This window comes from Crassostrea angulata, chromosome 6 (genome assembly GCF_025612915.1).
Source record: "Crassostrea angulata isolate pt1a10 chromosome 6, ASM2561291v2, whole genome shotgun sequence".
NCBI lineage: Eukaryota > Metazoa > Mollusca > Bivalvia > Ostreida > Ostreidae > Magallana > Magallana angulata.
Window position 1 is genome coordinate 58,603,827 of NC_069116.1, and position 22,875 is coordinate 58,626,701.

At 35.0% G+C, this 22,875-nt stretch overlaps 2 protein-coding genes across 3 annotated transcripts; both read right to left on the reverse strand.

Moving 5' to 3' along the window:
- Positions 1-2,298: 2,298 nt before the first annotated feature.
- On the reverse strand, positions 2,299-14,827 carry LOC128188177 (ryncolin-1-like). Of its 2 annotated transcripts, none has more exons than XM_052859073.1 (6): positions 14,692-14,827; positions 14,256-14,535; positions 8,916-9,046; positions 8,594-8,690; positions 6,500-6,664; positions 2,299-5,040 (listed from the first exon to the last, which is right to left on the reverse strand). In XM_052859073.1, the coding sequence occupies exons 2-6, from the start codon at positions 14,512-14,514 to the stop codon at positions 4,793-4,795; spliced, it is 900 nt and encodes a 299-aa protein (XP_052715033.1). In that variant the 5' UTR covers positions 14,515-14,535; positions 14,692-14,827; the 3' UTR covers positions 2,299-4,792. The 2 variants fall into 2 exon arrangements, with proteins under 2 accessions (XP_052715033.1, XP_052715032.1); XM_052859072.1 differs by having other exon boundaries at positions 14,745-14,806.
- A 3,455-nt stretch (positions 14,828-18,282) lies between these two features.
- LOC128188168 (uncharacterized) lies at positions 18,283-21,750 on the reverse strand. The gene has a single exon (XM_052859055.1). The coding sequence runs from the start codon at positions 20,965-20,967 to the stop codon at positions 19,513-19,515; it is 1,455 nt and encodes a 484-aa protein (XP_052715015.1). The 5' UTR covers positions 20,968-21,750; the 3' UTR covers positions 18,283-19,512.
- Positions 21,751-22,875: the final 1,125 nt, after the last annotated feature.

Sequence of the window (22,875 nt, forward strand, 5' to 3'; positions counted from 1 at the left end):
CCCAGTGAAATAGAAAAAAACTGGTTTGAAACCAACAGTGTATTTTAGAGTTTAAAACTTTGTGTCATTTAAAGTGCGATATATTCATGAACAAATATATGCAAAAGATCATTTGGCCTATTTATTCAATTTTCTAATTAAAAAATTATTTCTGTAAATCAAGGTTGTAATTCCTTTTTATCTTTTTTAACTTAAAGAATTACAAATAGTCACAAAAAGTACTTATATAACAATGATATTTTACAAAGAAATTGAAGGAAGAATGCGATACTATAAAAAAGTTGCTATTTATCACATTTGAACCGATCCCGATTGAAAAAATCTTATCCAAATCAGAGGTTATTTTAAAATATCAATTTTACAAAAATACTGAGGTTTATTCTGGGGAATTGATGGGAATGATATGAATTATTAAATATCTTCTTTTCTTGTTTTTCATTACAAAATATTATAAAGTCTTATGGCCGTCTTTAAAAGATAATGTATTGCTCATTGTTTAATTTATAATTTTTAGCTCTAAGATATCCTGTATACATTTTACAAGATGTTTTAAGTATTTTTAAGGTAAAGCAAAAAAATTCAAATAAAAAAATGAAATCCGATATCGGTGTCATTTTTGTATAATCCTTTCTTTAAAATGATTCTCAATCGATCCTTCAAATAATTCATTGGTGTATAGAGCCACCTTTAGCCGTCCTTTGTAAAGAGACTTAATTTTAGCTCATAGTTTTCATTTTTGTTATTCCATTTGAAGAATTTAGAAATGTAATCATGGGTATTTTTAATGATTCGTCAAATTCTGAAAGTCAAATATTGAAATACAAGCGAGATAAAGAGTTAGATTTTCTTTGTGATGGAAACAAACCTCTAGTTATTATTGTTAACATATGTGTTAATTGATATGAATTTCAATCAAATGTTGCTTATTTTGTTTTATTCTATGGAAATTATATTTTTTGAACACATTAAATTCTGTCAAATAAAGGGTTGTTTCTGTACTTAGTGCTTAGTATTATTTGCAAAAAAAAATATGACTCGAGCTTTGTTTACTAAACAATGAGTTTTTCTTCTGTATATCTCTTATAACTTGACTTCTCACACTCAAATATTTTGTCAAAAACTCACAACGCACAAGTGAACAATTTAAAAAATAACAAATCAAATATTTAAAACCTTTTGATCTGAAAGTGTGTCTAGTTCCTTATAAAAAAACTTGGACACGATTTGAACTCAAAATTCATTTTTTCAATTGTTATGGCTAGAATTGTTAATATAGATATTTTCAATGCTTTGGCAAAATTTGAAAGTCCAATATCGAGTTGCAAGAGATAACAGCGGTTAGAATTCTTTGTTTTGTAAACAAAGCTCGAGTCCTCTTAATGTTTACATATTTGTTGTATTGGTATAAGTTTCAATCTAATGTTGTTGTTTGTTGTGATCAAATTATTTATGAACTCTTTGAATCAGTCAATCTTATTTCCACAAGTTATTTTGATAAAGAAATGGCAATTTCTTTACTTAACAGTATTTGTAAACAAATATAAGACTCAAGCTTTGTTTACATAACAACAACTTCTTTCCTCTGTATCTTGCTTGTAACATGACTTCTAATATTCAAACTTTTGGTGAATCATTCAAATTACAAAAGTAACCTATTTTTAACATAGAAGTCGAAAATAAAATTTTCATCTGAAATAATGTCTAGGTCCCCTTAAGGTTTAATTGTAAAATCATTAACCATCACATATACTGAAGTATTTAGATACGATTTCTAAAGCTAAAAAGTATTGTTTAAATAAGAAAATTTCCATATATTTTAAGTTTGAAATTTGAATAATAATTCTCTATATCTTTATATCTAAGGAGATCAATATGGTCCTAAAATAGCTACCCAGCCTTCTTAATGGAAAAGACTAATTAAAAACAGCTTTGCATATTATAAGATGAACTCTGTTTACATAACAAAAACATTTTACCTGTAACTTGAATTCTAACATTCCAATTTTAGTTTATTATTAAAAATGTGCAAATAAAGCATTTTATTCATAGAATATCAAAAATAGAATTTTGATCTAAAATCGTGCCCGAGCCTCTTTAATAGGGAAAGGAATCCAGGTTATTTGCTGACAAGGTCGTTGTATCGACCATAGAGCTCACGAAATGATGACTTCAATGGAGACTGTTCATAATCTTGTTTTATCAACTTCTTTGTCAGTTGCTTGGCTCGTTTTAAAACATTTTCATACGTAGAGCTATGCCCTTGCGTATTGAATTACACTAAAAGACAAAAACTTCATAAGCAGTTGATACAGGTTTATTGCTACATAAGTAAGGAAAGTTGATGAAAAATTTGAATTAGCGTTACAATTTGGGCCAAAATAACAATACAGGTGGTTTGAATCATACGAGGGTTGGTCCAAAAGTAATGTGCGATCTATGTGTGTGTAATCTAATGTGCGATCAGTTTGTTCAGGTCTCTTAAAGAAGTCATGAACGGAGCTTTATGATATAGCCATTGTAAGAACCCAGCTTTAATTTTCCTTTCAGAGCGTATGTCTTCTGTCTATCTACATGTAATTTATTTATTAACATGACATATGCTTTTATTATAATTATTGGAGCCACGTTTAAGGTACCCTGTTCACTCATTCACAATTTTAGGTTGATATATCAATTCAGTACATTTTCCAGTGATTTCTATCCATCGAAGCAAAAAATACATCGTATCACTATTTGCATGTCCAGCCTTTTTATCCCTTGATCTAGAGACAACATTCATTGGGTAGATATCCGAAATGGACAGTAACGGTCCCTTATTTTTTAAAACAGTTAATAATATATCTATTTTGAAATATTGTGGTGTTATAGCCATTTTCAAATTTTGAAGCATGTACTTTATTAATATGTACAAACCTTAGAAAAGATGTAAACTCATGACGCGGCGATGTCACGTATATATATAATGCTATAAACATCAATATCTTGTTAATTGTTCAACGAAATATAATAAAAATTTTGATTCGAAATTAATTTTTAATAAGGAAAATTTGATGTATCATTTTAGACAATAACACATCATTGAGAAGCGCAGTGCATAGTATGACATTACTTTTGGATCAACCCTTGTAGTAATGATTTATATGCTGTATTAAAACGGAAACCCTGAAATATACAATGAGAATATGCCTTATAATATGCATAACATAAAAATGATAAACAATATGTAGACAATTTGATTTATATACAATAATTACACGACGTACATAATTAAATAAATTATTGCTCTTACATAAACAATTACTTCCTTGCAATTTCTACATGTGCTAAATCATATATTTATACATTTAGAGATATATCATATAAATGTATCTCCATATTAACAACAATCTATAGATATATTTACGCAACAAAATATTGTAATACCTGATTGTATGCAGAGTTCATTCACAATATATGATTTTGTTCATCATGATCATTTTTTATTTGATAATATATCTCAGAGAATTCAGTCTCAATTTAATTCATACATGCATTGGTTTGTTACCGACTGACGGGTTGATAAATCCTAAAGATGGCGAGGTAAAGTGTTTTGTGTTCCTGTGGACTATTAGGTGAGACTTTTATTTACTAAAAGCGATGAACAATGCAATTTCAGGTTAAAGCGGTAAGGATATATATCGTTCAAATCTACATAGAGACGAACCCTTCAAAATGGTCAATTTCACCTTTCAAATACTCTTTCAGTATCGTCACTGCATGTTTGTTTTGTAGCTATTTAATTTAAGCGTTTTGTTACTTCCCTTTGTGGGGGTATGAACTAATCTGGACGCTGCATGTCATTTTAGTCTGTTCTAAAAGGAAACTACTCTAAGTTAAAAGTAATTATAAAAGGTAACTACTCCAAATAATAAAAGACCTTAAACGAAATGGCGATTATGTGTTAAATAATATGAAATGTCTAGATAAGTAGGAGAAGCGTCGGTCATATTGTCGAATATAAATTCCACCAGACTACTAGGTCGCATTGGAATAGGTGTTGTGCCCTCTCAAACCTCAGTGTGTAATTAAACCTTTAGTCATTTAGAAACAAAATCATTTTTTTAATTCCAAATCTGCCATCAAACTGATCTGCCTTTTGGTTCAATATATTGGTAAAAGCTTAATAGAGTTGAATTTTGTACATATTATTTGTTTTTATTTATCAAAAATAGTATTCTATACGCATATACATGTATTAATGTTTGTCAGGACCCTGACGTGTGTGTGTGTGTGTGTGTGTGTGTGTGTGTGTGTGTGTGTGTGTGTGTGTGTGTGTGTGTGTGTGTGTGTGTGAAATTAATGTATTTTTGATTTGCCCGATATAATGTATAACAAAAAGTTTATTTGTAATTGATTTATAATCTGTGTAGTTACCGAAGTTTGATCTTTTTTGACATGTGTGTGTGTATGTACGAGCATCGGTAAGTAGACTGAATATTATACATGTATAAAAAAATAAATCATTCTTGAGTGCGCATCAGGATGACATTATATTAAATTAATATACTTTCTCTTTACAACGCTGACATCAATTTTATGTTTTATTTAAAGTTATCATTACTAAAACTTAAAAACTGATACTCTATCACTTCTTGTTTGATAATCCTCGTAAAATAGAATACATGTACATGAATACAACTTACATACAAGTGACGAAAGTATTTAAATTCAATTGCAGCATTATGTAAAAATGATAAACTTGCCCATATTTTAAACATGTAATGATGTCTCTATCTGACGTTACATCTCGTTGTCAGAATCGAGGACGAATCATCAACTGCATCGTTTTAAGAGATATATGCGAGTTTCTCCAGTGATACCATGAAATATATTTAAAATCAGTTTTCTCAGAGTCGGTGTACTGTCCATTAGGGTTGGCCTGGAAACAATGGTCGAACCACCATCCCGATCTCCAGGTGGTGCCACAGGAACGGCTGTCATTGTCGTTATCCTGGTCCGGTGTGGAGAACTTCTTATTGTTGTGTACTTTCAGACTATCCCCTACAATCACATTGGTTACAAATGGAATCATTTGAATTAAAGTCATAATCACTACCATGTTAATAAGTAGCAATGCATTTTTAAATAACTAACTTAGTTTTTTAATGGTGAAATAACAAATAAATCACTTTTATATATTACTTCCCACTATGCATGTCTTTTATTTTTTATACTTGCGTTCCTAGAGTCTTCCTTGACATTTGATGATACTGAATGATAATCCGACTTAACTTAAACGCCACATTTTGGGTGCACATATATTGCAGATGAATCAGTTCATCGCCCTTTCTCAACTTCATCCTGAACAAAAATCAACCGCTACCCTTCCCACCCTATTATGTACGGTAATTCACTTGGTACATCTAAATCTTGCTTTTGTTTACTTTCAAATCCCAGCCCAGTTATCAGGCTTACTTCAATTGCCACTTTGGTTGATTGAAACATTAATGATTGACAGTTAGTCATTGATTACAGTCAGTAACTGAATATATCGACGCATTGTGGCAACGTATTTTGAAAAAATAACGCACTTTCGAAAATGAATTCAAATTAAGTTAAATTTAGGACAACGCACTTAAAGAAAAATTTTAAAAATGCATACTGAGTGTAGACCAACAGATTTTATCATCTAGACACTTAACGCACTTTAAAATGTTATTATTTGTCACAGAAAATAGACTTTTTTAAAGTCAGATTAAGTGTTTACACTTCTTTGTGAATATTGTTCAATATGGTCTAACACTTTTGGGAGCAGGAAGGGGGCAACCAAAGATAAAGTCCCATTTCCATTATATCATTTGATTACCTGAAAAATTCACGAGCAACTTGTCTTCCCAAACATCATTACAATGTCTTAAACTTATAATCAACAGATTTAGTCATATCAAAATCAAACTGACAGATCATTAGCTTCTTCCATGGTAAAATGAAAAATCTAAGCATAAATCCACTTCTCAAAGTCAAGCCAAATATATTATTTCCAAATAAGATGTCTGATAGTTATATGTACAGCCATTAAAGCAATATCAACTAAAAAAAAGGACATTTGAGAACGTACTTTGTGCATTACAATGTAATTGAAAAAAAAATATTATACTAGCATTGAATTTGATATGCTTCTTCATCATGTTTGTTAATAAGCTTATGAACGTCATATTTCGTTCAGCTATTTTTTCCGTAAAATTGATTAGTTTTCCCCTTTTTTAAAGAATATACGTTAATTAATATTCACAAAGATGAAAATTAATGATCAGCTGACGACTAATTGTTGGTTCAGTTCGTGTGATATTTTGATGGACAAATTTTAATAAAAACTTGAACTCTTGTTGTTCATGGGTACTTTATTAAATAAACGATCTTATCGACAAGCATTTTTATAGCGAAATTGCTATTCATTATAGCTAAAAATTCCATGGGTACATATTCTATCATCCCAAATGTCTATGGTACCATAACTTACCTGCATTTCCACTGTATCCATTCACCTCCAACTTATATTTACTGGTCTCGTTACCGACAGCAAACCGTGAGTAAACAGCATAGGCCTTTTCTCCGTTGAATCTCTCCATGTCTACTCGCAGTTCCTGGAGCTTCTGTGACGTCAGTCTATGTAGCATGTCATTTCCTGAAAAATGATTGGTCTTTGATATCAAATAGCCTTCTTCATGCACTGTCTAGATTAATCCGGAATAATCATATAACAAGTCATGTCCATATTGGCATACAATTAATTTTGACGTCAGACACTGGCGTCGGAAGCAAATTGAAAGGGGGGGCTAGACTGATCCTCAGAAATATTGAGAGAAAAAAACCTAATTCCCAAAATCATTAAAATCCTAATCCGTGGAAAACAAAAAATCTTTCTGGCCATACCATTTTAGGGGGGGGGGGGGAGTATACCTATAGTTCCAATAAAAAAAAAATCTTACCTCACATATTTTCGTTTTTTCAATAATAACGAAATTCCTAATCCGTAGGGGGGGGGGGGGGCTAGTATGCCTTTGACTCCAACTTTTCAATCTTTCAAACGTACATTACGGAACAATTATGTTTCCTGCGAAAAAAGTGGGGAGAGGGGGGGGGGGGCTGAACCCTCTATTCTGCTATGTGCATAATGGTTAGGTCTAACTTAGCAAAAAAGCCCCCCGGTTCCGACTCCTATGCCGTATTCGTTTCAATAACTGCCGTCAGTTGAGGAGACAAATTATCATAACGCCCTATGATATATTTTAATTGAGGTTGCCTATCAAACTTGCTGACAGTCAAGGACCCCCCTCCCCCTTTTCCCTTACCTTCTTCGAGTTCATTCTTTATGCATTTAAAATTAAAAATTGTGATCAGAAAGGTCATGAAAGCTTTAAAAAAATTTCTAGTTAGACCTAACCATTAGGCATATAGCATGATAAAGGGTACCCCCCCCCCCCACACATTTTCTCGCAGGAAAGATTATTGTTCCTAAATTTACCTTGAAAGATTGAGAAGTTGGATTAAGAGGCATACTAGCCCCCCCCCCCTCCCCCTCCCCCTCCCCCACGGATTAGGAATTTCATGATTGGGGAAAAAATTTTGGTAGATAATATTTTTCTTTGGAATTATAGGTCTCCTCCCCTCCCCCCCCCTCCCCTCCCCCCCCCCCCCCGGATTAAGATTTCCATGATTTTGGGAATTAGTTTTTTTCTTAATATTTCTGAGGATTAGTCTAGCCACCCACCCCCCCCCCCCCCCCCACTTTCAATTTGCTTCCGACGCCAGTGTAGCATAATGCATCAGAAGTATATACACGTAAGTCATATACATGTAGACGAAATATATACAATTTTGTATTTAAAACTTATAAATGAAATAGGCCGTATGCAGATTTAAACTTGTGATCTGCTGTTTACAAGCCCGAAATTCATACACAGATACCAGTATGTTTATAAAACACATACAAACTTCTTGCGTAAATATGCATGGCGCGTTTAAAATTTCGACGTCTTGCTAAAAACAGAACTTAGATTTGATAAATTCAAGGCTTTTTAAAACGTTTTGTGCTGTGCATATTTGAAACACGGCATATTTCAGCCAATAACGTCCCTTGTTCTTAGCTTTGTCAATATTTCTGATGATCAGTCTACCCCCCTACCCCCCACTTTCATTTTGCTTCCGACACCAATGCAAATTAGATTGTTTGACGTCCGTTTTAATTTCTTCACTAAAAGGTTACTGGTACATGCATTTGATTTTTTTTTTTCATATATAATTATATAGTTATGTCATATTTCCATATTCATATCTGAAATACTAGTGAATGCTAAGGTTTTGCTTTCTACTTTATAAACGTTATACATACTACAATTTACCGTATAAATAAAAGTCCCATTCCCTTTTTGGCAATTACAACATATGAGCAATTAACAAAACACACCTCCAACTTTCAGAATACCTGGACACGAATTCTCCTATTCCTATAATTTCCAAGCTGGTGCTAATACTTTCACATCTATCTAAATGATCACTGAGTTTCGTTTCTTTTATTAGTATATTTAGTGTATATAAAAATGAAAAATAGTACCTATCCAATACTCATGATCAGCAAATCCAAACCCGTTCTTGTATTCCGTCCAGTTATTGTTAAAGTCCACCGATCCATCCACTCTCCGCTGAATCACCTGTTCGTATGTATACATACTATTGACTTACGTATAATTGTCAAAATTATTAAGTTTCGTCAAAAAACTTACACGATGATAAGTTACATATTGTAGCTTGACTTGTTGGTGAAACTAGAGAACTTTCAAAACATAGCCAATATAATTCTTGCATTGTTTTAGAGAGAGAGAGAGAGAGAGAGAGAGAGAGAGAGAGAGAGAGAGAGAGAGAGAGAGAGAGCTTACCGTCCAACCTCCGTTGTCAGTGGTCATATCACAGTACACGGCCTTTGTTCTGTTTAAACCAAAAATATCGTACACCCCGTTCTTCCATCTTGTATCTGGGTATCTCTTTAAAATGTCAGCACAGTCGGTGCCTGCAAAAGACTTCTCGTACATATTACGTGTTATTATTTACAAAATTTCTAAAAAGAGCTCTAGAAATACGTAATAATAATTGTTATTTGGTCCAGCATGTTGTTTTATCATAATTAAAGTATGCTGAGTCTGAAAAAATATGCTGGCCTTCTTAAAAATGGCGTTAAGTAGATCAAAATGGCGATTCAAAATGGCGGACAGCCAATCTTCAAACTTTTCTCTTAAAGTCTCTTCAATGGGAAAAATAATGACAAACACTAATGATTTAATCCAAAATAGTATTTCTTCAAATCCAATGTGTGCTGAGTCTTACAAATTGTGCTGGCTTTCCACAAATGTGGTTAATTAGGTCAAAGTGGCAATTTAAAATGGGGGATAACAAAATTATGTTAATTCGTCTTATATTTCTGAAATGGACATTAAGCGCGAGACAAACAATGAATATTCAGTCCAGCTATGTTTTTAATCATAACGTTGGTGTGAATAATCAGGAATAATATGCATTTTTCAAGAAAATGTCGTAAATTATATTTATATTTTGAAAAGATGGCGATTCATAACGGTGGACATCCAGATTGTATATTTTTCCCTTTAGTTTCCTAAATGGTGAAAAAAGCGAGAAATAAACAATCATAATTTTTTTAATGAATTTTCAAATCATAAATAAGACGTGCTAAGTCTATGGAATCATGATGGTTTCCACTAAAGCGATGCTTTTTATGTCAAAATGGCGGACAGCCAGATTTCGTATTTTTTTCTTTAAAGTTACTTAAAACGGAAAAAAGCATGAGACCAACAAGTTTAATTTGGTCCAGCAAAGTTCATCAATACATGTATAACTAAGACATACTGGGTCTTAAGAAATATGCTAGCTGTGACTGAAATTCCGTAAAATATCGGTAGGTCAAAATGGCGATTTCAAATGGCCAACAGCCAGATTTTTCACTTTCTATTTAAGTTTTATAACAAGAAACAAAGCATTACAACAATTATAGTCCGGTCCATCAAAAAGTTTTTATTCATAATTAGGGTATAGTGAGTTTGACGATATATATGCTAACTTTATAATCAAAGTACTGAAAGTACTATCAGACAGAGGCATCATTTTGGAGGAAATTAAACTATTGACACTATTATTTTTTTTATTTAAGGAATGACAGCGCTTACCGCTTATCATGTTAGAATATTCGCGAAGCGGTTTAGTATTATTGCGCGAGGATATTTTTTTAGGTTGACATCAGAGTTAGGTAAATAATATTAAAATAATTATTGTTGTTCTCTTATTTTAACCTTATAAGCTTGTTATATTACTACTTAAAGGTGTTTATTTTTTACAAAAAAGGAAGGATGAAATTTGTTTGCATCACAAAATAACATGGGAAACTCTACATGTTTTTAAATGCATTCAACTCGAATTACTCTTGTGAAATTAGATTAAGTTTCATTATATTTCCTGTGTATAGTGACTTGCAAACCCACACCTGTTCAAGACAAAAGATAGCCTCTAAATTGCAAACTACTTCGTCTAACCGTACAACCACCCCTACACCCCACCCCCTCCCTTTTCTACATGATATTATCATATTATGATCGGAGAGAGAGAGAGAGAGAGAGAGAGAGAGAGAGAGAGAGAGATATTTCTGTTGAGAAAAAAGAAGTATACGAATTAAACTTTAGAAACACGGTATCATTTAGGCGTAATTTTACGTACATTCATTTGAAATATACTAATATTACATATTCATAAATTTAGTATCCACAAAAGAATACAGTACGATGTGATTGAATCCAGCATGCAGTTTCAGTCCGAGTTCACGTGTTACCCCTGTTAATTAGGCCTAAAATCAAATCAACGCGCGAGGTGCACCACGTGATCTTTCCGAAATAAGGGGAACAAGTTTCGTTCTAAAAGTTTTCATTTCAAGTAAGGAGAAAGGAAGTATGTGTAACAATAAAGTATTCTACACTGTTTGTGATGTTTGATTTCAAGTAAAGAGAAAGGAAGCATGCCTAACAATGTAGTATTCTAATCTGTTTGTGATGTTTGATTTCAAGAAAAGAGAAAAGAAGTATGCCTAACAATGTAGTATTCTACACGGTTTGTGGTGTTTGATTTCAAGTAAAGAGAAAGGAAGCATGCCTAACAATGTAGTATTCTAATCTGTTTGTGATGTTTGATTTCAAGTAAAGAGAAAGGAAGTATGCCTAACAATGTAGCATTTTATACTGTTTGTGATGTTTGATTTAAAGATTGATTTACCGTGTTTTTTAAGGTTTAATTTGTATACTTCTTTTTTCTCAACAGAAATCTCTCTCTCTCTCTCTCTCTCTCTCTCTCTCTCTCTCTCTCTCTCTCTCTCTCTCTCTCTCTCTCTCTCTGAGGGGGGGGGGTTGCAGTGGAAAAGAAAGATACGTCTCCGCGAGAGATTAATTGATAAATAAATACCCGAACGAAGAAGCATACCGTGTTTATTCATTGAATCTTATAATTATTTATTATTTCGTCCACCCCTAGATGGTGCTTAGGGAATCCTCATTATTTGAGTCAAGGGCAAGACAATCACAATATACGGAGGCTGTTCTACAGCCTCCGTCTAAAAATGGCGTTATTTTGGGTCAAAATGGCGTTTCAAAATGACCGACAGCCAGAATTCATACTTCTCTTTTAAAGCCGTTTACAGGGATGAAACGTGTATTAAGTATTACATTATACAAATATGCACATGAAAAATTAGATTGGAACACTTTAATGAAGAAAAGGAACAGTTCCATATTTTACTAAAATATGTTAATTTTTTCCGTTTTGTCTTGTTAAGGCGTATACCGGTATCTTATTTAAACATTCTATGTTCATGGTTTTCAATATCCGTCTTGTTCCTAAACCTTTCCTGGGGGTTTTAAGATTATACTTTACGTACCGATTTCTTCGACCTGCAAGTTCGTGAAATACAACAACTGCTTACAAAACAAAGTAAGAGAGAGGAGAAATACTTCTGCACTATAAAACTGGTGTTTTAGGCTTTAAAGACATCGATGCCATAAGCTTATATGATAACAGAGATACAATCAGGTACTTACATGTAGAAAGAGTGTACGACATGAAGAACTGTTTTAGTATATGTCTGTCTCTTCCTTTAATACCTTTCCAGCAAATACATCTAACTAATAAATCATCATATACACTGGAAAAGCTTGTGATTCAAAATGATCCGAGATCAACATATCGTACAGCTTTATATATACTAGTAGTAATAAATACGCGCAATATGTTTTGGGCAACCCAAGGGATTTTACTCTTCTTTAACATTACTAGGGACAATTTATATATTGTAGTTGTCTACATGTATGTCTTCGTTAAAGATAAAAGAACCTCTTGCAAAATTGTTAACATGTGTTTGGCCAAATGAGCTGAGGAAAGTATAGCAATGTGTGTCTATATTCAGAGGAAAAGCTGAGGCTTTTTATGCTAGACCATGCTAGTGTTAATTTGCAACATATCCTCACAACTAAGTTTGCTGATTGATGTATGAACCTCTTTAATCCGATAAACATCCCTGTCAGTGTTGTTGAAGAGAAAATGTTCCCCTTTTATAGAACTTTGAATTAGCACTTGGTTCATTTCATTCACTGATATGGTGTGACACAACTTCTTATTTCTACGGCATATCGAGAAAATCGACATAATAAGTGAACAGAAACAAGAATGAAAAGGGGAATAAACTGACCAAAAAATCAAAGAGTTCGAGAAGTTCTTTGTTTATATGGATAACCAAGACACATTGCCGAGATGGGATAAAGTTGTTTGTTGCTGGAACTTATGACCTTAAGATATTATACCTAAAGCTTGCAGAACCTTTATGTGTGAATGTAAACGTGCCTACTTCCCGGTTAAAGACATTTGTAAATTCAAATCACAATTTTATCATTCAAAATAAGATTGTATAAATAACATAATTATATACTGCAGCTAAATAAGGGCAAACAGACATATTTCTTCCAAATAAAAAACTGGTGGAGTTTTTTCTATTAATACAAGTGTTCAAATTTGATTGTCAGTTACATCATTAGTATTGAAATTATGATATTCAAACATTGTCCCCATTTAAGAGGCCTTTAGTAGTCTATATAGAGATTACTAGTAATGAAATTTGGCTACTAATATACACCAATTTGAATTGCCATTTTGACAAAATTAACGTCATTTTCATGAAGACCAACACATTTCATCAAACTTGGCACAACCTTATTATGATAAATCCGTTTGCTAGACCAATTTGTGATTTTGTATTGTTATTTTTTTTCCATTGAAGAGACTGTGAGACGAAAAATGATGAAATCTGGCTGTCCACCATTTTTAACTATTTATCGAGATCAACATATTAAGTTGGACTCAGCACACCTTAGTTATGATAAAATGCTATGCTGAACCAATTTATAATCGTTTGTTACCTCAGTTTTTAAGACTTAAGAGAATTATAGAATTTGCCTGTCGACCATTTTGACCGCCATTTTGACCTAATTAGCGCCATTTTAGTCATATTTTTCAGACTAAGCATTCCTTAATTAATATGCAAAAATAACTTTGCTGGACTTATTAATAATTGGGGTTTTTTTGTGCGTTTTCCTTAGTGTAATTTTTTTTAGGAAAAAAAATATAAAATCCGGATATCTGTAATTTTGAATAGCCATGTTGACCTAATTTATGCTTTTTGGGGAAGGCCAGCAATTTTTTTCAAACTTAGCACACTTTAAATATGATAAAATACTAAGCTGGATCATTTCCTTACTGTTTGTCAATAATGAAAAAACTTTAAGAAAAAAAATATATAAAATTTGGTTGTCCGCCATTTTGAATCGCCATTTTGAGCTACTTAACGCCATTTTCGTGAAGGCCAGCATATTTTTTAGGAAACAGCACACTTTAATTATGTTCAAAAACCATACTGGACCAAATAATGATTATTTGCCGTTAAAAAGCTTTTTTTCGACTAAATCGGACTAGACTACTGTAGTTGACCTAAAATATGGTTTTTACGTGGTCAGTAAATTCCATATAGCGCGTGAGCGGAGCTAGAGTCCCATATGGAATTTACCGACCACGTATGAATCATATTAGGTCAACTACAAACTATTATAGGTAAACGTAATACAGTTCTTGATTTCCACAATATGTACTGAATTATTTTAAGATAAATGCATAATACAAACCGAATATGGGTGTCAATCTATCACTGCAGGTTAATTTATCTCCTATATTCCTGACACTTGCGTCGAGATTTTTTATTCCTTCCATATTTTGCTTCACCATTCTTTCAATGTTTTTGGTAAATTGTTGTAGTTCATTTTTTATAATGTGTGTTGCCACGTTCACACATTTTTGCTCTTCCTCCAAATCATCGTATAACAATTGTCCATTCGTTGATTTCAACAACATAGTCAAAATCAAAATGCTCAACATTCCCTCCATTGTTGAATTACAGATTAGGATCTGCAAATATTTTATTTATGAAAACAAATAATTTGCATTATAATAATTTTCAGTTAACATCTATTAGAAAATTTAACTCCTCCGCGTATTCAGATCTTGCATGTATAAAGGATGATATCAAATACTTTTCTAAAGAGATTATTGTTTTTACATTACCAATTAAGCCCAGACAACTCAATATGAAACACGGTTTATCATATAATAGTCACCTTCCTCATGTAAGTATGTCTAATCAACTTTTGTTGCAAAAGTACCAAACCTCTCAATCGGTCTAACACATCTGCGATGTACCAGGGAGTGAACTGCTTAGGATCAAGTAAGGAGTGAAAATGTATTTTACCAATAAAAGCTTGTTAGACTGAGTCACAGGAAACGTCAGTGTGGTATGGTGTTCCGATGGGGCCACTTCGACCTTCGCACTTTCGCCTTTAGGTCGAGGTACGAGAGTGCGAAGTTGCGACGGCGAAAGTGCGAGAGTGCGACGGCGAAGGAGCGAAAGTGCGAAGATGCGACGGCGAAGCGCGAAGTTGCGACGGCGAGAGTGCGAAGTTGCGACGGCGAAGAAGCGATACTACTATCGCACTCTCGCCATCGCAACTTCGCACTCTCGCCTTCGCATCTTCGCACTTTCGCCTTCGCCTTTTTATAATTATGGAGCTCTCTATCGTTTAAAGACAATTTTAGCTGTATAAAAGGACATCTGAGGCAGACGATGGACTTTTTAGAAATTATTTTCAACAGCCTGCGCAGATCCATAACTTTTTCTAGGGGGTGGGGTGGATAAATAATTATATTTGTCGGGGGTGGGGGAGGGTTCCGAGACATATTTTGGAGATTTTATTATATATAATTAATAAAATTAAATTTTCCGGGGGGATGAGATCCGGACCTTCTCTCTCCCTTTACTGCATGTGTGAAGTTATTAGTATTGAATTTTCCGGGGGGGGGGGGGGGGGGGGGGGGCTCTCCACCTCTAGATCCATACATCAGCAAGGAGTGTCGCATAATGAAATTAGAATGTTACTGTGTTTGATCTACGGTAAACAGACAGCTGGTAAGTGACAGGAGTCTGGAAGTGCATATGTATACATTATGGCGGACCTTACATTTTATATGGAGTATATAACAATTATTTATAAACATTCATAGTAAGCACAATGGCTTAGCGCATGCGTACCAATGATATCATGGATTAATCGGAAAACCTTTGCGAGTACGGTGCCTGCATCAAATTCTATGTAATAGACCGAGACTTTCTGAATGCTATCAAAAAAGGCGAAGGCGAAAGTGCGAAAGTGCGAAGGCGAGAGTGCGAAGTTGCGAAGGCGAGGGAGCGATAGTAGTATCGCTCCTTCGCCTTCGCACCTTCGCACTTTCGCCTTCGCATCTTCGCGCTTCGCCGTCGCATCTTCGCACTTTCGCTCCTTCGCCGTCGCACTCTCGCACTTTCGCCTTCGCAACTTCGCACTCTCGCATCTTCGACCTAAAGGCGAAAGTGCGAAGGTCGAAGTGGCCCCATCGGAACACCATAGTGTGGGTTTTTTTTTAGAAACTTCCTTCTCCCAATACTAGTAGAGTACAAGTTTCTTTTCGTAATCTATGTGCCAAAATAATTTGCAGGTTACAAAAAGAGACGATTTACATGTATACTTCTTATATGTTAACGTTACCTACAATGTATGTAGCAACATCTGATGACACAGTATCCACTAATGATATAATTTCAAAACTGCATCATGAAGGGTCAAATTCACGTCCACTATATAAAAAAACGCTAAATAAGTACATCGTTGATCTTTAATGATATAATTTTTATCGCACTAGAGGATGAACGTCAACCGTTAATGATACAATAATATATAATGATTTACTATTTTAAATTCTACAATTTGCATAGTATACAACAAAACGCAATTAAGGCGCAATACGCTTGTCGTAAAATTTGTCGGATGCCTCATACGAACACAACTTTCGGCCGATCACAAAAAATGATGCATCTGAATCACTCACGCTCGCATCTATGATTGTTTAAAGTTTTTGGTTTCTTTTTGCTTTCATTGTCCCATCAAAATCTTTATTCAAAAGCCAGGATTGGGGAGCACCGATGTTTTCAAAATTAACTTGACAAAATTTCTACATTCAAGAGGAGACGACTGTGCATCAAATGTGACTTTCAACAGAACCGAATAGCATTTCATAACAATTATTTTTTTAAATAATGTAAAATTGACATATATTAAAGAAGAATGAAAACGATTTCAGCTGAAAATTCAAAATTTGTCAATGTTTTTTTTTTTTACTTCACTGAAGTATTCTTAATAGTCAGCCAAAATTTGAACGCCATTTGTCTAGTTTTGTATATGCGTTAGTTTTTTGTTTTATTTTGTTTCTGGGGTTTTTCGGGGTGTTTTTTTTTGGGGGGGGGGGGGTCAACTTAAATCAATGGTAAACGTAAACCTTAATCGATTACCTACGAGGACACAAAGTGAGTAAGACATACTCTATAACTCTTATTCCATGTACCAATAATACAGAAGCTATAGAGCTTCAAACGGACACAGCCTAGGGAAGGGAACCGGAGGTTTTTTTCAAATGCTTCGAATTCCCTTCTGAGTTTTTTTTTAATTTTTTTTTTTTTTGGGGGGGGGGGGGATAAACTTTTTCTATTTGTGTTGTTTTCTTGTTTGTTAATGATGTTTTGATATTTTCTCGTGAATTTGGTTAAAGTTGGCCTCAGCTGCTGCATTATATGTCAATTATTAAGTAAGTTGCTTAATAATAATTCATAAACTCATGGCTGTAGAAAACAGGATAAGATCCAAAGTACTGTAGAATCAGAAATATTCGTTGAGGATATAATTTCGTTATTTTCGTTGGCAGTATAAATCAACGAAACTAAATCCATGGCAAATTTTTAACCAAATTATTAATGAATACAAAGAGATAAAAATATAACGAAATTGAATGCCAACGGAATTTTATTTGGTTAAAACACGAAATTTTGACCCAACGAAAATATGTGTTTCTACAGTATTGAGATATAAGAAACCTAGGTCTCCTCTATCCCCCCCCCCCCCCATTGATTATATTCATCAAACCCCAGGGCCTTCCCACCACTGGTAAGTATACACTGTACGTATATGTACGTCCTTGAAATGAAGACATCTCCAGCGGACACTGTTGAAGTTATAATTCTCTGACAGAGTTATCTTTCTTGTCCAGTGTTTTCTCTTAACACTAAAATCTAAGTTTGACCATTATGTACAGTTTTCATAAAGGTTCTTATGTCTTTCCTGTTATTCTTTATTTTATCAAATGAAATATACATGGATATACATTAATCATGCTGTACATTTTAATTGTTGAAGTGTTTGACTGTCCGGTCTGGTAAAAGAGTTCGCCACGTTGTATTGTGGTACTTTGCAATTGTACACATGTTACATTAAAGTTTCAAAATTCAGAGAATTCAAAACTATCTATGACAATTTAGAATGTTTATAGATAGTTTTGAATTCTCTGAATTTTAAAAAATTAATGTAACACACACATGAAGTCTCTTTACATTGAATGTGGGATCCATTATATATTCATGTCTAATGATTAATTTACCTTTGAAATATTTGGAGGGGGTATATCATATGATCTTCGTTTTTTTATGTTCATGACATTTATGAGCCCCTGCAATTAGGACTATGATATTGAACTTGTTCAATATTTTAAAAGCATAACGTAGGGATTTTTTTTAAAAAAAAATGAATAATTTCATCAGTTACGGAAGTCGGCAAGTAATAATGTCAGACAAAGCACTTAGCGAAAATAAGATACATCATAAAGTAGCTTTGTTATTGAAATTACAAATGTAGCTTTTTGTGAAAACGTTTTTATCTCTTTTATCAGGCGATAAATAAAGTTAGTACTTTGTTGTTAAACATACGGTAGATGTTGTCATGTGCCCCATACAATCCTGTTTCGTGTAAAACGCCTTGCATAATATGTATCTCATACAAAAGTTAGACTGACATAGATGCACAGGTAAATCTAGGGATGAGAACCCCTAGTGTGTTACAATTTCTTCACCTATTTAAAACAAATTTGGCATTAAACCTAGCGTGTAAAAGTAGTGAGTAATCGTAAAAGACCATAAACATGTGTGATCGGTGATAACGCAATGAATGCATCTGTTTTCTAACATTTTTAACATGTCCCACGTTCAGGTGGTATATAAAAATACAATAAAAAGCATAACCACACCGATGCACGCATAACTAAAACTTCAACGCCACCAAAACATTCTAGTGGCAAGGCATGGATGTATAAAAGATATGTTTAATTTATGAGATAGACACCATGAAATATTAAAAACACAGTGTATTCAGTGTAGCATTTTGGACTCACTGCTGGGCGAATAATTATATGCCAGTAGTTGACCCCGTGTCTATTAAAAACCCAGAGGGACGTCACCGTGAAGTCACACGGTTAGGGTGTGATAGTCAAAACCGAATCTTCTCTGTGACAAAATCAGCTGAACATCGTGGTGCTTGGGTCAGTAGACCAGATACCCATTAACCGGTACCAGTGTAAAACTAGAACCATCTCTTGATCAATCAACACGAGTCTATAGTAATCGTATCTCTCGGTTTATTTTCCCTTATACACAGAAATAGATACGCTATGATAAAAGCTTTTAATTTTCAGGGCTGACCACGCCAAAATAGGTCAATTTCTATTTATAAATCGTCCCCAGGTAGCGATCTATATCTCAGGTGAGCCCTAGAGTCATTAATGAGATCAAACATTCCTCGTCGCTCCGATGACAGTAAATTAACTTGGTAGCATAACACTTAGTACTACACTGCCGAATATTGCGTGTGGTCTGCTTATGTAGTGTTCACAGTCAATTGTTTCGTTGGCATTTACAGGTTAAACGTCACACGTCGGATTAACAGATTAAGATTAATCTGGTAATCCTGCCCGGTTTTACACCACGGTGTTTTTCGCGTCTTTCTGGTCACCCACAGAGAGTTTGTCCTGGCCCCTGGGCTTCTCCCCCACGGATTCTATAGTATCGTACACGTCCCTGGAGTCAGTGCCCGTGTCCCCCGGCCCGCACTCTTTGTACTCCGTGTGAATGATGGCGGTGACAATTTTCTCGTTTTCATAATCCCGTGAAAAGTCTCGATGCGTCTGATGTATATCTACATATCCTGCGTTATAATTCCCGCCGTATTTCTCGTTGTGGTATAAACTCAGCTTCCCCAGGCCAATAACTGACGTCTCGTCTGGGTCGTTCACACAGGGGTCAGAGTTCATAAAATCATCACAAGGGGGGTCTTTTTCAAAGTCTTTCAGTTCCCGAATGGAGGAATACCCCGTATCCTGGGACCCCCCATAAACGCTGGCATTTTCTGACGTCATTTCGATGTTCTCTTGCAGATCGATTTCTTCCATGGCTACGTCTTTCGGTTTTTTGTTCACCACGGCGTAATGGTACTCTGGTACCTGTAACTGTCCTCTGCCCTTACCCCCATCACTGTCCACACCCCTCCCCCGCCCATCCTCCTCTGGGTCAGAGATAGAATTGTAGATACCCTCGTCTGCGATCCTCCTCTCAGTTTCAGTGATGGCTGCCCTTTTCTCTTGGTGAAGGCGCTGGTCACTTTTATGAGGGATGTCAATATCCTTAGTATTCATATTAATGTCCGTTGTATCAGGCTTTGACCAGCCATGACAAATGTCTGTACAGTTGTGGTTCCTGAAGAAGCTATTTATCCCCTCCATACCCTTGTCCCGGGGACCGAAATCTTTATTGATGGAGTGAACAAGGGGCACTGTCAGGCGGTAGCTGGAGTCCAGCTTCACCCCTCTCAGTCCGTGCAGTAGGTACTGTCCCCGACTGGAATGGTAGGAGAAGTGAGCCAGCGAGTCCATGATGGCGTCGGGGTGTTTATCAAAGTTTTGGAACTGACCGTGTAGGTACGGCTCCACGACGATGTGTTCCCCGTTGGTCAGTGTCCGGTGGTTGTAGTCCTTGAACTGCATCATAAACTCATTCCACTGAGTGTACCCCGAGAACTTGGCCTCGTACTCATTCACAAACTCAATGTCCAGTTCCAGCTCTTCGTCAACGACACGGTCAAAGCGGGCCAGGACGTTCCGGGAGAGTCCGGACCTGGCGAAGTAGAATCCCCAGTAGTCGTCGGCAGCCGGACGTTCCCGCCGGACTCTGACGATCACGTCCCGGTTACACCCGTCATCCTCTCCCACCGGAAGCAAGGTGCCCGGGAACACAAGGAACCGTTTCGTCCGGTATTTGGGTTCGAAGTCAAAATTCACAAACTTTACGAATCCATCGTCTGTTTGGAAAGGTTGTGAATACTGCAGTACATCAAACCCGAGAAGGTAAGACAGATTTTCACATTGACACACACTCATGTTTTTTAATGTCTGACAGATGGAAAGTTACTTGAAGTCAGTCCTAAAATAAACACACGAGAGTTACCCTGTCCATCTCTCCTTTAACACACATTGATATCCAAGGTAAGACATACGTACCCACGTGTTGGTTTGTGTGAGAAACCCTCACAATTTGACATTTTACATATCGATTTCATCAGTTCACCTTCCACACCGAGGGTTCCGCTTTACCTGGCGAGATAGGACTATATCTAATTTTGGATTGAGGCCACGCCGAGTAATGTTGGTTGAACGGTACATAACCTGCGATTTTCCCGTCTGGTAAACATCTCGCTGCGCTATGTCGCTGTTATCATATTCTGAATGCCAAAAGTGGATGACTTTTACACATGGTCAAATAAAATGCCACTCAGGCGCGTCATTCCGAGGGGCAGGTGTCCGTTGGAGCGAATTTTTTAACATCTTTTCTTTTCACTTAGTAAAATCCTATGCCGAGACGTTAGATTGGCAAGTTAATCGTGAGTAAACATGCTGTACAAAGCAATCCATTTATCAAATAAAAATAGCCATTGTCAGCTAGTCTTTGTCTTTTGTATACTTTTAAAGATTTCTTTTGTTTACTTTGCTGGCCTACTTGTACCCAGGTACATGCGCCTGACGCATTGCTCTTTCTGTAAGCATGCACCCCGCGGTAACACAGTACAGCACGCTTTGTTATAGATGCCTGAACCTGGCCCCGTCTTTCCTACAGGCAAGTACTAATCAATTGCAATTTATGATTGTACACGCAGGTGCAACATACTTGTGTAAAAATGTAACCCTGAGAAGCATGCCTGCAATGAAAAACATTTAAACTCCAATTCATTTCAATATTGTATTATGTATTTGTGAAAAAGTATTTTTCTTAAATTCAATAAAGTATTTTTATACATTCTCTATATATCGATTTTATACTGCGAGAAAGAAATGCTCATTTGTATGTTGAATTCAACTTGATTTATCTTTGGAGCGGTTCGCGACAGTTAAGTAAGACATAGATAAGTTGTTACGTACGGGGAGGGTGTTATTTATACTGCACTCCACAGAATGGTCGTATGTTGACTCAGGTAGACATCAAAAGATCGATAGGACGGATTATCTCCAAAACCCCCCGTCATCTCCAGGACAACAATTAAATAAAGAAAGAAAATTTGAACATAATAGAATTGTTTGTATTTGTAGTTCTTCTTGAGGATTGGTTTTTAGAATCATGATACATGCATATCAATCAAAAAATGTTCGCGTAAAATTATACCATCTATAAATTTTAGTGAACCGTAATCCAAGAAATTATTCCGCGGTCCTTCGATAGAGAACACGAGTGTAAGTGACCCCGGCGGTACAGACGCGTATAATTCGTATCTACTTCATTAATATTCATTTTTCAAATCTTTGTTTTAATTTTCAGACTTAAGGTAAGCTGATGTGAAGATAATGGTATGCAATCAGTCTCCGCGATGTTCTTCATGTCAAACTTTGTTGTGCATTTATTCATTTGTTTGTTTAAATTACTTTATTTTCTTAGAAATAACATTTCTTTGATAAATTACAAGTATAAAATTTCCTTACAAAAGCGATAACCATAATTTATAATTTGCGTCAAGTCCATTTTGTCACATTCATTAAAATGTACTTAGAAAACTCAACAAAGCTTTAGTTTTATAACGTAATGCTGTGGAATATTTCATAAATGAGAGATCTTTTATTTGTTGAACTATGGCGTTTTTTGTCTCATTAACTTGTATAATCTTCATGCATGAATTAGAATTTTGATTAATCATTTTTTTAAGTTCCGTGAATTCTCGTCAACAGAAATTATTCAACTGCATATATTACGTAAGAAAAGTAAAAAATCTGAAACCGCTACAATCCCAGCACAATCCTGTC

Excerpts from the sequence above, each read along its gene's own strand:
- LOC128188177 (XM_052859072.1), bottom strand. Across the intron at positions 6,665-8,593 it reads TGATCATGAGTATTGGATAG|GAAATGACATGCTACATAGA; the intron begins GTACTATTTTTC and ends ATCATTTTTCAG. Across the intron at positions 5,041-6,499 it reads TGGATACAGTGGAAATGCAG|GGGATAGTCTGAAAGTACAC; the intron begins GTAAGTTATGGT and ends ATGTGATTGTAG.
- LOC128188168 (XM_052859055.1), bottom strand. The coding sequence starts at position 20,967 with ATGAGTGTGTGTCAATGTGAAAATCTGTCTTACCTTCTCGGGTTTGAT.